The 14,026-nt window shown below is 39.0% G+C and overlaps 1 protein-coding gene across 3 annotated transcripts; it reads right to left on the reverse strand.

The window, feature by feature from the left end:
• Positions 1-48: 48 nt before the first annotated feature.
• Positions 49-13,650, reverse strand: dipk1aa (divergent protein kinase domain 1Aa). Of its 3 annotated transcripts, XM_053227602.1 has the most exons (6): positions 13,305-13,650; positions 6,827-6,961; positions 5,970-6,077; positions 5,050-5,226; positions 3,088-3,811; positions 49-802 (listed from the first exon to the last, which is right to left on the reverse strand). In XM_053227602.1, the coding sequence occupies exons 1-6, from the start codon at positions 13,356-13,358 to the stop codon at positions 675-677; spliced, it is 1,326 nt and encodes a 441-aa protein (XP_053083577.1). In that variant the 5' UTR covers positions 13,359-13,650; the 3' UTR covers positions 49-674. The 3 variants fall into 3 exon arrangements, with proteins under 3 accessions (XP_053083577.1, XP_026802162.1, XP_026802164.1); XM_026946361.3 differs by having other exon boundaries at positions 49-3,811; XM_026946363.3 differs by lacking the exons at positions 49-802; positions 3,088-3,811 and adding an exon at positions 4,278-4,655.
• Positions 13,651-14,026: the final 376 nt, after the last annotated feature.

Below are 14,026 nucleotides of genomic sequence, written 5' to 3' on the forward strand. Positions count from 1 at the left end.
TCTATAAATAGTCTACAAGGCTATAAAAAATGCATTCTTTTGGTGGAAAGTTCTGGAATAAAACACTCTATGGCTCTAATAATTAGCTGAAGTATAATTATACACTCTTAGATAAAGTAAGTAAATATAATAATATAATTATACACACTTTAATAACATTTTTTTCAGTATGCAGGGTTTGGAGGATTTTATTTTACGGTTAAAGGTAGCGCTCACTTCTAAAGTTTGAGATTCCATGGGTAATATTTCAAAATAACAACTTTTTATACAATTCTGTCGAAACCAAAAAATGTTTAAAACACAATTAGTGTTTGTACTAAAAAATGTTTGTTTATTTCTTTTGTATTTATATAATTTATGCTATAGACATCTTGGAAACATTTTAAATCTAAATCTGCACAAATATAATTTTTTATTTTTATTATCATTATTTATACCAGGGCAAAGTAGTGAGGTGAAACTTATTTGAGGGTTTTTTTGTTTTTTTTTTTGGTAAATGGAGAAAAAAAATGTATTTTAAGGGATTAAGTACAGATAAAATCTAATCATTCATATTTTAAAATAACATTTTTAAAAAGAATTTCGTGGTAAAAGTGAAGTGTGAAGTGAGCAAGTAGTTAAAAACACCAGGCACACAGATGCGACAAAATACTTTAATGTGCAAAGTCATGCATTTATACTTTCTTTTTAAAATAGAACCTTTTTTTTGTTTTGTTTTTCATCCTTAACCAGCAGCGGTGATGTTCAGCAACAGATCGTTCGTGTGATGGCACAGGACAGGAGACGAATACAAAAAACACATCTAATCGAGTCTAGTCCTAAAACCTGAATGAGATCAGAGTCCGTTTATCTTTACTCCAGCATGTGAGCGAGGAGATGAGGAAGATTTGCCTGAAAAACCCGACAGACGGAGAGACGGCCAGCACGGAGGATGTGGCAGCTTTGAGAGCGTCGTTTCTCCCGTGAGCATGCAGAACGAGGATCTCAGCACTACTAATGTGTAAAAACGTGACTTACAGAGACGATCACAGTTTTGTGGTAGAGGTGTGCATCGGGACAGAGTTTCCGCGGGACTCGACAAGAAAGTTCAGAAACCGTTCGTTAAAGAAAAAACGCTACTCTGGAACACATGAAATATGTTCATAGTGAAATATTCCTGATGTGTTTCAGCGATTCTGGTGCTAACTGGTTGGTGGTTGTTATTCCTGTGAGAAGCTAGCGGCTGTGCGGCTCAGTGATGTCACAGGAGGACATTGCTGTTGCTAGCGCCGTTACAATGGCGTTCAATGGGAGAAAAAAATGTCAGCTTTCACTGTTAGCTCCTAAAAAACAAAAGAGTAAGAGTTTCTTTTCTCACTCGCCATTTTCCAGCGACGTTTTTTCAACGTCATTTTAATGAGAAATCCAGCAAAGTAGCAGCTTGACTCAAAGTCCCAGAATGCAATGCAGCTATACGACGCTAGTTAGTGATCTACGAGATGACGATGCGATGGCGCTAGTGTTGATGTTGGTATCAGCGTGAAAGTTGATCTGTTTGAGCAGAGTGAGATGCATCACTCTATTTAGGCAGAAATGAAGCGAGGGCGAAATCCCACTTCAGCCCTATCAGCACGGCATTGTGGGAAATGTAGGAAACCATTAAAGGATGTGACAGTAGAGCAACGTGTCAACGAAAGAAGTTGAATATCAGTACGCTGTTGTTCACCACGTGTTAATTACAACGAAAAAATATAAATATTCAAGTCGCTCAGAGTGGATTTTCCCTTTAACGCGAGCGTACTGCGGTGCGACGTGTTTTCCCTCTTCATTCATTCATTCGTTCATCTTCAGTAACCTCTACCCTGGTCAAGGTCATAGTGGTGTAAAAGGCGAATGTGTTAACATTTTGAGAATCCATAAAAACAAAAATTGTAACAGCGGCATTGGGGAATTTAAAGCCGGTCCCGTACACACCTCTACTTCATTGTTAGTGCATCCTTCAGCATTTTTACTTCACATCTTTAATTAATGGATGCAAAACGTTTCAGTTTTCCCTTCATAAAATTGAACAAAGTTTAAAAAAAAAAACAAAACAGAATGATCAGTGATCACTCACGTATGGCACAAATGTGTTAAACACACACACACACACGCACACACACACAGAGCTGATGTTAGATGAGATACTGCCACTATTTCAACTCTCCTCCTGTTAGGTGGGTGCCAATACTTATGCCAACTGTCAGACCACGATCATCGCTTCCACTTTAATCCAGGTTTATGATATAAATGTGCTGAAGCTGTCCTGTGGGCAGAATATGATCTGGTTCATTTAAAATTTTAATCATTAATAATTAATTATTTGAATACGTTGATTGGGCCTCGTTTCTCAAACTGCCTACGAAATAATTTCTTCGTAAACCATTAGCATGAGGTTAGTTCGGAAAAAAAGTCCTATCCTATGAAACTGGTGAGGAGTCACTGCGATTTTATATGCAGATTACGCTGTGACAAATAAAGCCAGCCGTTCAATGAGGACAAAAGTAATGGCACCCTATAAAAGAAGTAAGATTTAGCGCACACCACACCTAGGAGGCGCTCTTTCACTGTTTAGTCGCCATTTTGTCATTTTCAGCTCTTTTGTTGGAGTCACTGACGCGTCTCCACTTCCTCGCAGCCTCTCCGAGTTGCTTTTTAAGGGAAGTGAGAGGAGCTGAGCAGATCTGGTCTGATTAGGGGTGGAGTTAATTTCCAGCCTGGAATAACAGTGAATACTGAAATGTTGAATGGAATATATAAAAGCAAGATCACTTGTACGGTGAATTAAAGTCGAATGATTATTATAAATAAAAAAAAAAAGATTTTAAATATAACAATATTACAAACGACTCTGTGTCAGTGAATAACAGGTAGTAGGAGAGTTCAAAGAGTGACACTAAATCATTAAGTCAGCATGTGGGACGCTAAAAAACCAAAACACACACAGCAGTACCACGGCGAGCTCACAGTGTGTGTGGTGTTACGAGTCGATGGTGTGTGAGATCTGCTTCCAGAGCAGCATCTTCAGGTTGTTGAGGATGAGCGAGTGCTCTATCTGCATCTGCTCGCCGGAGCCTGTGAGCTCCATGCAGGCGTTCAGCTGCCGCTCCAGCTCGGGCCGCAGGCTCGTCGGCGCCCCCTGCAGCAGGAAGTCCTCCAGCGCGCTGCAGGCTCGCGCCAGGTTGGTCCGGCTCGGCTCGGGGCTGCAGCGCCGCTCGGCTCGGCGACACGACGCCCTGCAGTCGCCACTGTACACGCAGTCTGAGTCTTCTTGGCACGGGCGAACTCGCATGACGCGTCTGAAGGCCTCCTCTGGCACGACGTGTCTCCCGTCTAAAAGCCGCAGCTCGTGGTGCTCGGTGTATCCGAAGCTTCCCGGCTTCATGTCGCACAGCAGGAACGAGCCGAACATCCCGTGGAAAACGTCCTCCACCAGCTCCAGCAACCCGATTGAGATCTTCGCCTTGCGAGGCCACGACGGAGCAAAGAAGTGATCCAGGCCGCGACCGACCACAGCCGTGATCCAGGGTTCGAGCGCCGGTGACAGATTGAGGCCGTACAGCGGCGTGTACGCGACTCGCTCCACCACGTACAGGTCGCCACAGAAACCCAGCAGCTTGGGAGTGTGACTGCGTCCCTGCAGAACCACGCTGAGTAAAACCTCGTCCAGCTGCAGGAGAGCCCACGCTGATCGGGCCTCCGGGAGAGACACACGCCTGTCATTATCAGCATCCGCAAACGACAGCACCAGTGAGACCAGCGTGGTGAGGTCAGCCTGCTCGCCAACCTTCGCCTAAAAATCAGACATGAGACATGAGAAGTGTATTGTCTAAGTGCAGAAGGGAAAAAAGGGAAGGGAAGATGGACACGAGTAATAGTTATGCAACCATCACCATGCTTCACCACTTTCACCTAACTTAGAACTCCCTCATCATTACGCAACTCGCAGGAAAAAAACGCAAGTAGTTGCAGGAAGAAAGTGACCACGCACATGCAAACGGAGATCTTTTAGCTTCTACGCCTATTAGTACGTTTGATAATGAGTCCAAATCAGAGCAAATTTGATACTTTTGGTTCCTTCGCTATTTGGTTTCAAACATAATTAAACAAACCAAGAAGCAAAAAAACATTTTATGAAGGGCGTGTAGGGGTGAGAAACATCCTCATAAAACATAAAAAAGAAATGCAGAGACTGAAAACATTAAACAAACCTTTACCAAGTGGAGAAATCGCCCGAGCGCAGAGAACATGGAGTCAGCGCTCAGTAAATGAGTAGATCATTAAATAAAATAACGAGATGTTTTATGTATCGTGTCCAGCATTTTTCTCTTTCTGCTCGAACACATGGCATTTGTGCAGCGCTACAGCTCTGGACTTTGGCTCTGTGCTTTCAGTGACATTTATACTGAGAAAAAAAAAAACAAAAAAACCTCACACGCCATATTTGATTCACTTCCTGCACTCGAGTTGATTCAGAGTCGAATCAGTTTCTCATTAGAGTTCACTTGCATGATTGCTGTATTCTCACTTGCCTAAAGAACCACATCACGTTGGAGAACACACCAGGGTTCTTCCCATTCAAACAATCCAAGTATGTCCTCTTTTCTTCAGAGCTGTTCATCATGTTTGGGACAAAACTAGACAGTGACAGGAGTAATGAAAAAAAAAAAAAAAAGACTAGTAAATTATTCCTCATGATCTGACTTTAATTTGCTGTACCCGGGAATCACAAAAGTCAGAAAACAGTCGACGGTGTTCGTACAAAATCTAGCTGAGTGGGAGTGAGAACAGTTCCTAATGTAGCCACTAAACACAGATCATAAAAAGACATCATGTGGATTTTAAGTCATTTTAAGCTTCTGCCTAATGCGTTGACTTATAACAAACAGGAGCTGTGTTTGTGAGTACATCGTGCTTTATTCATCCCACCAGTTTATCCTTAAAACGCTTGTCCCAGTGCTTGATGCACGTCTCATTGAACTACTTCTAACCCTAACGCTCATCGTGACGTGGTTCTGTTAGCGACCGTACCTTCACGTGACTGTACACCATCTCTTTGAACTTCTCCACCGACGTTCCTCTGGTGGGTTTGTCGAAAAGCACCGGCTCCTTCCTCGGCTCCAGCTCTTCTCCCAGCTCATAGTGCAGCACGTCGCCCAGCTGGCACTTGATCACGGCGTCCACGTCGCCCCAGCTCGCTGTGTACACCTGACCCGTGGAGAGGAACTTCACTTATCTTAACTAATTTAACCTCATATCTGTCTTTTCTCCATTTTCTGTAGGACACATTTTCCCCATGTTCAAATTCAATTAAGAGTCGAGTGCAAAAGTTTGTACACCCTTCTCTTAAAGAAACCAATACAATATGAAGCCGACAACAACAAGGAACACTAGCTCCAAAACCAAACGGTTCCAAAACCCGGCATTCATTTGGACTGTTTACAGACAAAATGCCATTTATTTCCTTTCATTAATTTTTTAAAATTTACAGCCGATTCATTCTTTGTAAGTTACAAAAAATAGTCAAAAAGTGTACTGATAAAAAAAAAAAGTAAAAAATAATCAAAATTACATGATATTTCTGAATGTATGATGTATAAATGTACGCTTGCCTTTAAGAACTTTTTGAGGATTGTAGTGAATCTCTTAAATGAAATGACTTTATATCAATGGGGATACAAACTTTTAAGCAAGCTATTAACAATAATGACGTGATTTGTGTAATATTCACGTCATTTCGGTTGAAAAACAATAAATGAGGATCAAACTCAGACAATATTTCTACCCAGAAAGCAAAGGATGAGGGGGCACAAACGTTTGCACTCTATCCGATGCATGTTCCTCACAGTATCAGAAACGGACGAACTCATCAGTAACGACACGTCTGAGCAGAAACTGCTGCTGATGAAGTCTAAAATGATTTGGACGAGTGATCTTTACTCAACGCTCACCTGATTGTTGGGTTTGCTGGAGAGACACCTCCTGAAATACAGCGAGTCTTTGTCACACAGACTGCTGCAGGCCGAGCCGTCGATCACTCCCGCTCTGTATTTATCACACTGAGAGAAGAGTGGACCAGGTTAGGAAAATAATCAGTGGAGTTTCTCTTAACATGCTGAAGTTGGTTACTTTTTATCCGTTTATAGCCACTTTTAATGTCGTAGCCTCTGTGAAGAAAGGCAAGTTCTCACTTACGTTACAGCAGCTATAAACAGTCTTTCCCTCACCAGCCTCTCTCTCTCTCTATTTGTTTTTGCTCGTCATTTTACCGAGTGGAAACCCCTCTGTCCTGCGCTGACACTGGAGACTCCTTCCATAAATGTTACATAAAAGTTTCCTTATGTTTCCTTACGGAAAACTTCACCACATCAACGACTGCACTCGGTTTGGGTAATCCGTTTATGTGGCGCGTCTGAGCGTACGATTCTGCGTGAATGAGCCGTTACTATAGAAACCATAACGATAACAACTCGTAGCTGCTGCACTACTGTCAGAGCTGCTGTTATAGAAAATGTATCAACACCTTCTGGCCAATCAGAATCCAGAATTCAGTAGCGCTGTGGTGTAGAGTGTAAATCACATGCCAGCTATCAGGTGGTGCTCCGAAACACGTTTACATTTTAAAAATCCTGTGAATAACTGTATACTGTTATTGTATTATTATCCTAGAATTAAATATTTAAGTAGTGTGTGTGTGTGTGTGTGTGTGTGTGTGTGTGGTACGAGTGTATCAGGCACAGCAGCATTGTTGTATGATGTGAGTATGATCGTACTGACAGTGGCGTATTAAACAGAAATGCAGACTCACGATGGTGGTGTAGCATTCGTGCGCTCGGCACAGCTCTGTGTAAGACGAGTACTGAACGTACACCACCCAGCTCCCCACAAACACCGCCAGCCAGGTGAGGAACAGGTACTTCACCCGCACATACGACAGCCGAACCTGCACACACACACACACACACACACACACATTTATTTGCAAGTGAAAACAAGTAATGAGTAAAACAATCACGAAGAAAAATTATGATAGAAAATAATGCTTCAGTTTTTAAACCCCTGATTTACTTAATTATTTCCTTATTTATTTACTCACTTTCTTATTTATTTTCTTATTTACTCGCTCACTTATTGACCTTCTTATTTATTTATTTATTTATTTATTTATTTATGGACCTATTAACTGCTAACCTATTTACTTTATTTATATATTTTCTTTCTTACTCGTTTAATTTCTGTTTACCTTCTTATTGACTTTCTTATATAATTATTTACCTATTTACTCACTGATTTATTCACATACATGGTTATTTATTTATTTAAATATTAATTAATTAATTCTCTAATAAAATTTCGATCGTTCAGTCACATTATACATTAAAATATTCCTATTATTAATATTTTTTCTTTTACGTACGCTTCCATTTTTTTTCCTTTCCTCCTCATTTTTATCATGTGTGTTTCCATTTCATCTTTATCCTTTTGATTTTCCCCCCATATTTCCACTTCCTTTTAAAGTCCACACTAGGGGAAAAAAAAAACACCAAATTGCGACACTTGACATTTCTGTGATACCTGATACACATCACGAGATAGTAATGTGCAAAGAAACGCCGAGTGAAACCGTATCGCTGCATTAAAAAGAAACCTGAGTTTTATTTACCGTTTACATAAAGTGTATTATATAACACTGAAATAGCGAGGGAAAAAAAGCTTCAAGTAAGAAATTAGTTTCATTCTGTTTGTAATTATTTAAAAAAAAACATTTTTAAGTGTTATAAAGGTATAATAATAAAGTACCTTATGACATAATTTCTCACAATTTGGATATTATATCTTCAGATTGCCCAGCCCTAGTCCAAAGTGTTTTTGTACGTGAACATTTATCTGACGAACTTTACTCGAGCTGATAATGTAACACAAGTCCTTTAAGAACGCTGATGATGTACACATGCAGTTTGTACAACAATGCTAAGGGTTTTATTTATTTATTTATTTTTTGGCAAATTACATAAAAGCTACCGTTTTGTTCCCATAATTTATTTTACACAGTTACATCAATGTTAAATTTAAAGTGTAGAAGACTGACACGGTGAAAAAATCCATCACTGTGATGGAACATTATTATCCCTGTATCTCAATCCTTGCATTTAATCAAAAAAATTTATATTCTGTTCATATTTCTTCATATTTTCATCCTGTCAGAGAGACAGTGTTAGATGCTGATAAAGACTGAACTAAAGTAAAGCCGCTGGATTGGTCTACAGGTTGAACTGAAGTGCAAATAGCTGACTGCCTAGTCATATCCATGTTTTAAACAATGCAATCTCGAAATATTTACAGTGGAATTGTGTAAATATCAGCTCTGAATCCTGGCAGGCAGAGCATTAAAGTGTTTATGCTGAATTAAAAATACGATGAGTAATATTAAACAGCCTCACAGCTCAAGCACGTCGTGGGCGTTTATTCTCCTGTTCCTGCCGTGAATACGAGATTAAAAGGATGTGATTTCTTTTGTTATTAGGAAGAATCTGATTTCAGGCACTTAAACTTCAGTGTTCAGTATAAACAGGTCAGTGGTGGTGCAGGTTTGAGCAGGACCGTGGTCGTCCTGTTTGCCTGCACCCTGAACAGCATCACACTCTGAGAAATATGAGCGATATGACAAAACCATCACTTCACGACATTTCAGGATATTTATACGATACACCATACACAATACCTATCACGATGTAACGATATGCCAGCAAAGCAGTAGCGTCGCATTGAAAAATATAAACCTTAGAAATAATTTGTCTGGTGATTTTTATTCTTATAAAGAAAGTAACGCTGAAAAGGAGAAAAAATGGTAAAAATCTGTAATAAAATTTACATTTAAAGATCGTTTTCTAAAGCCAACAGCAGTTTCCGTTGAGTGTTGTTTTCTAAACCCAAACTGCACAGGGAACAATGAATTATTTTGTGTATTTAGTTCACAAGCTGCTCTGTTAATAGCTTTTCTGCGACCTTGTTAACTACTGATAGGATTGAAATGGGCCTGTCGTTGGCAACACTGGTTGCTTCACCAGCCTTGAAACCTGGGGGTGATTACTCCAGTTTTCCAGCAATCTGGAAATATATATATATATATATATATATATATATATATATATATATATATATATATATATATATATATATATACACGGCCTGATCTTTCAGATTTACAAGACGGCTTTATTGTTTTTCAAAAAACTACACTAGGCCATCCACATCGTTGGCATTAGAGTTTTTAAGGGTTCTTAAGATATTGTAAATTGTATGCTCAGAGACTTATTAAATGAAATACAGGACATGCCAAAGTTGGGAAGAATAATTTCTTTAGTTCTTATTGCAAAATTATCAGACGAGCTTTGAACTGAGTCAACGAAATAATAATTAAAAGTACCTGCAATTTCATCAGACTTGTCAGTAATTCTATATTAAGATCTAATTCCAGGCGTCTTTTGCATAATGTAAAGTCTTTCTTTATCACTTGATTAATGGTTTGCCATAGTATTTTACAATTACCCTTAGCTTCATTTATAATATTAACAGAAAATTGTGCCTTGGCTTGCCTTAATGTCTCAACTACCTTGTTTCGTAGGCTACTGAACACAAGTTGGTCCTGTCCTAATTAAAGCGAAGTCACGATTTTTCATGAGACTCCATATCCGGTCATTCATCCAAGGCAGACTGTTCTTTCTGCGATTTGTTTCCAACTTGTTTCACATATTTGTACTTTTATACTGTTTATTCTATGTTTGAGGGCTTGGTGCACATTTTCTGGATTTTTCTGGATTTTCAGTGGATAAGAGAGGTGCCCAGAGAGGTGCCCAGTCAGTTCGTCTGAGCTTTTCTCCAAATGCGCTCGTATCTGTTTTTGGTATTCTGTATAAATGTTTCTGCTTGTTTTTATGATAAACAAACCTATTATTGTCACATTATGATCTGATTATGATCCAGTCAGAATGTTAAAGGTTTTTATTACTCTGGTTTATTGGTAAAAATGAGATCTAGTGGAGTTTGTGAGGAAGCAGTAATCTGTGTAGGACCCTCAACCTGTTGTGGAAGGTCATCTAATCAAGTTATTTCTTTCAGTTTCCTTTTGGTCTTTCTGTCAGACCAATTCAGATTAAAATCACCAAGGACAATGCAGTCTTTACTTGTATCTACTTCTTTAAGTAAGTTTCTAAAATGATCATAAAATGAGATATGAGATGAGGGGGGGGTCTGTAGACTCCACCAACAGTGAAGGACATTTGCAAAGATAAAGTAAAAGCCACGGCAGTACATTCAATTTCATCTGAGCATTCAAGATGAATCTGCTTACTTTTCCCTACCACTTTTCCTGTCTTATAGGCACATGCTAATGCAGAACTAGGAGATGATTGAGTCAGCCATGTTTCAGATAAACACAGAAACTCCAAGTTCGAGTCCATTAGCAGTTTTTCAAAAACATGTTTTCATGTTTCGAATATTTAAATGACCGCCTAATACACTGTTCGGTTTAGCAGCTCGGTCCCAAATCACTTTGGAGTGGTTCACGCTGTAGAAGAAGTGCGGTTTATGGTGCTTCTCCACAGCCGATACTCTGAGACTACAGTCCCAGAGTAATGCTCTAACACTCGAGTGTAACTGATCTCACAGGATCACTGCTATCCGCTGATGATTGCAAAGCGACTCCGAGTGTAACGCCGAGTCCTGGTGGAATATGGTGAATATTTCCAACGCACAAAGTGCCAGGACGTGGACTGAGCTGGACATCTCCAGCGAGGAGGAGTGTTATCATCACGTAAAGCAGGAACTTTCACTGAAACTGTGAGGATCTTTCATGTGATGGATTTTTTTGTACAGTTGATGTTGTTGCTTTTCTTTTCTTTTTTTTTTTTTAAAAACAACGGAGTCTGAGGTGAACTGGCCCAGCGCGCTGAGGTAGACTACGTGACTGAAGTGCGTTGCCATGCACATTGTTATGTGCACAGTGAAGGTTTTAATTGATATATTAATTATTCGAAATAACTTGTTTATTATTATTATAGTCAGACTGTAACATTTAAAAAAATAATAATAGAGATATCATGATATCCACGATATCTGAGAAAAGCATATTGTGACACCACCCAGGCCTACCACCAAACCCCGCAGCTACAAAATAAAAAAAATAAATTAGACTCTTTTACACTCGTGTCCTTGGTGTACGTCTCAATTCCACTTTCTAGTCATGACCTCATAACAAATTATGCTTTAATAAGTTCTCCTTTGGGAAGTTGTTGTCTAGGAAACATTGAGTTTATCTGATTGGCCGGTGAATAACAGCATCATCGTGCGCCTTTATCTCGTAAAACTCCTGACAGACGTCCAACCTCCTCCATCTGCATGTTGCAGAAACACATTTCCACCAGGAGCGACTTTACAAGACGAGTTATTTTGGCCACGTGTCCCTACGCGTTTTTTTTTTTTTTTTTTTTTTTTTTGTCTTGGAGTGTAGACATGCTGGCTGTTCGGGGATGAGTCCAGCATCATTCCCGCAGACTCAGCGTTCCTGCTGCAGCCACAGGAATTACACAGACTACACCCCCGACACACAGAGAGACCGGCTGCAAAAACACTTATAGGAGCAGAGAAAACTATGAAAAACACAACAACCCAGCTATTTTCTTTAGTTTTTTTTAAATTATCAGAAATCTTGAGAAAATAAAATAACACATTACTTAAATCACTCATAGAGATGATGCTATCTAAATTGGTGTGATCTGATATCGTGATGAATTATTTCACAATACGCTTTCCAGAAATGGATCTGATCTGCCGAGACATGTTCTGTGTCTGCACATGTTTTGCTTCTTTAGTTTTTCACTCGAGCTACGAGGCAAATGTTGCTAAATACAGGACGTTCATAGCCACGGGTTTAGCACAGTACAACCTGCATGTGTAAATCCACACATACTCACGTTTAAAGGTTTGTCTGGGTTTAAAAAAGAAAGAAATACAAAAAAAATGAACCATATCATAATTCTGATCTTTTCTACCATAAAACTCTAACGTCAAACTTTAGGCCACGCCTCCTATCTGAGTCTGATGTTGGCAGGGAGTGACTAGAGGAACGTGACTGCTAATGTTGTCAGATTTATGGGGTATAAGAGGAATAAAACACTTCAGGGAGTGCTGTTCTTGCTAAACCTGCATCACACCACGCTGTCGTTGATTATTTTCCAATGACAGCACGCTCTGCCATGTGTCCTTCCTTATGTAATCTATTGAAATAAATCAAAATGGAAATAAATTGAATCTAAAACATACAGTGACAGTTTATTTATTCAGTAACGTAAGCACATGCTCCTAAATAAACCAACTTACACAAAATGATGTGATTTAAACACGGTATAAATAACGTATGACGGCAGCAGCTTTTTTTGCCACTGTATTAATTTTGTAAAAATCCAAATAAAGACTCGTAACTGTCATTTACTTGTGAAAAAATTTCCAGAATATTTCCAAGACTTTCCCTGGAAGTTTTTCCACATCATTAATTTTATCATGAAGTGTAAAAAAAAAACAAACAAGAAATGTGCTGCTTCAGGGAGGTTAAAATGTCTAAAGACAACAGATTTGGTGTCTGTATTACTTTGAGAACAGTAAAATATCCATGTGTTTCCCAAAACAGTTTCAGAATAGCCATACTTTTACCAGATCTGGAGTCGAGTGCAATAAAATGTTATACATTTCCAGACAAGTGCATGCATTAAAAATTCTTTGTGTAATGTTTTTCAACTTTTAAGTAAAGAACTTTGAGATTTTGGACTCAAAATGAAAAGGGCTATTTTCTATAAAGGTTGTTAAAATTATGGTCTTATGACTCTAAGACTTTTAAAGTTTGCTTAGACAGAATGAAGACTGGCTTTTTTTTTTTTTTTTTTTTTTTTTTAAAAACCCAGGCTGCATTTCTTGTCATTCAGTTTTCAAAACAGTGTCAGACTTTTTCAATATTTTTCCTGCAAGATCAGTAACTTCATCCTGAAGAAAATAAAGCATGGAAATGTGATGTGCTGCATTAGGGAGGATGTGGAATTTGGTGAAAAATCAACAGTAACAGAAACTTTCCCAAGTCTGGAACTGAGTGCATGTGAATTTTGTGGATACTTTTCCAGATCTGTGCATGAGTCAAACTGACTGCAGGAATGATAAACACAATCCTCAAATCCATATGCATGCACCCATGCTTAAAATGAATGAAAGAGGGAAAAGAGAGAAAAGAAAATACCCACGTGAAAGAGGTAAGACTTGGTGATCCAGGCCCGTGGAAACAGACCTCTCGCCATAGCAGAAACAGTTCATTTCAAACATGTGATCACCCTGCAAAACAAGAAAAGCATCGCAGCTGCCGGAATGCCACTTTTCTGCTCACTGCACCGCGTCATCACACTCTTCATCTCGAAACATAACCATTTCTACTTTCCAGTAATCTCTCTTTTAGTTGCACACTGTATCCCAAAGCTTCAGCAGAGACCTGGATCACGTTCAGCTCTTATGAAAACCCCTCAGGCTTCATGATCACCATATGCTGCATTCAAGTGCCCCAGGTTTTATCCGCTACTTCCGGGTTGGGATGTTGCAATGGGATTTTACGACATATCGCGCTTGAAGACGGCAGCAAACAAGCTCTGGTGAAAAGACGAAAATAAAATTTCATAGCAAGAGTAATAGCAAGAATATAAAGACAAAAATTGGTTGTGTTATATTAATTTATCAGAACAAAAAAGCGCACTTTGTTTTAGAAAAAATAAAGATATTTTTACTGTCGTATTTAACAGCGATATTTTACGACATTTCGAGCTTGAAGGCAGCAACAAACAATCTAGTGAAAAGTGAACTTTTCATAGCAAGAGTATAAAGAAAGAAAAAATGAGGGTTACAGTAATGTATCAAAACAAAGAAGACACTTTACTTCTGAAAAACTAAGAAGTGACAAAGCAATGCAGACTCAAGA

Source organism: Pangasianodon hypophthalmus, chromosome 21 (assembly GCF_027358585.1).
Source record: "Pangasianodon hypophthalmus isolate fPanHyp1 chromosome 21, fPanHyp1.pri, whole genome shotgun sequence".
Classification (NCBI taxonomy): domain Eukaryota; kingdom Metazoa; phylum Chordata; class Actinopteri; order Siluriformes; family Pangasiidae; genus Pangasianodon; species Pangasianodon hypophthalmus.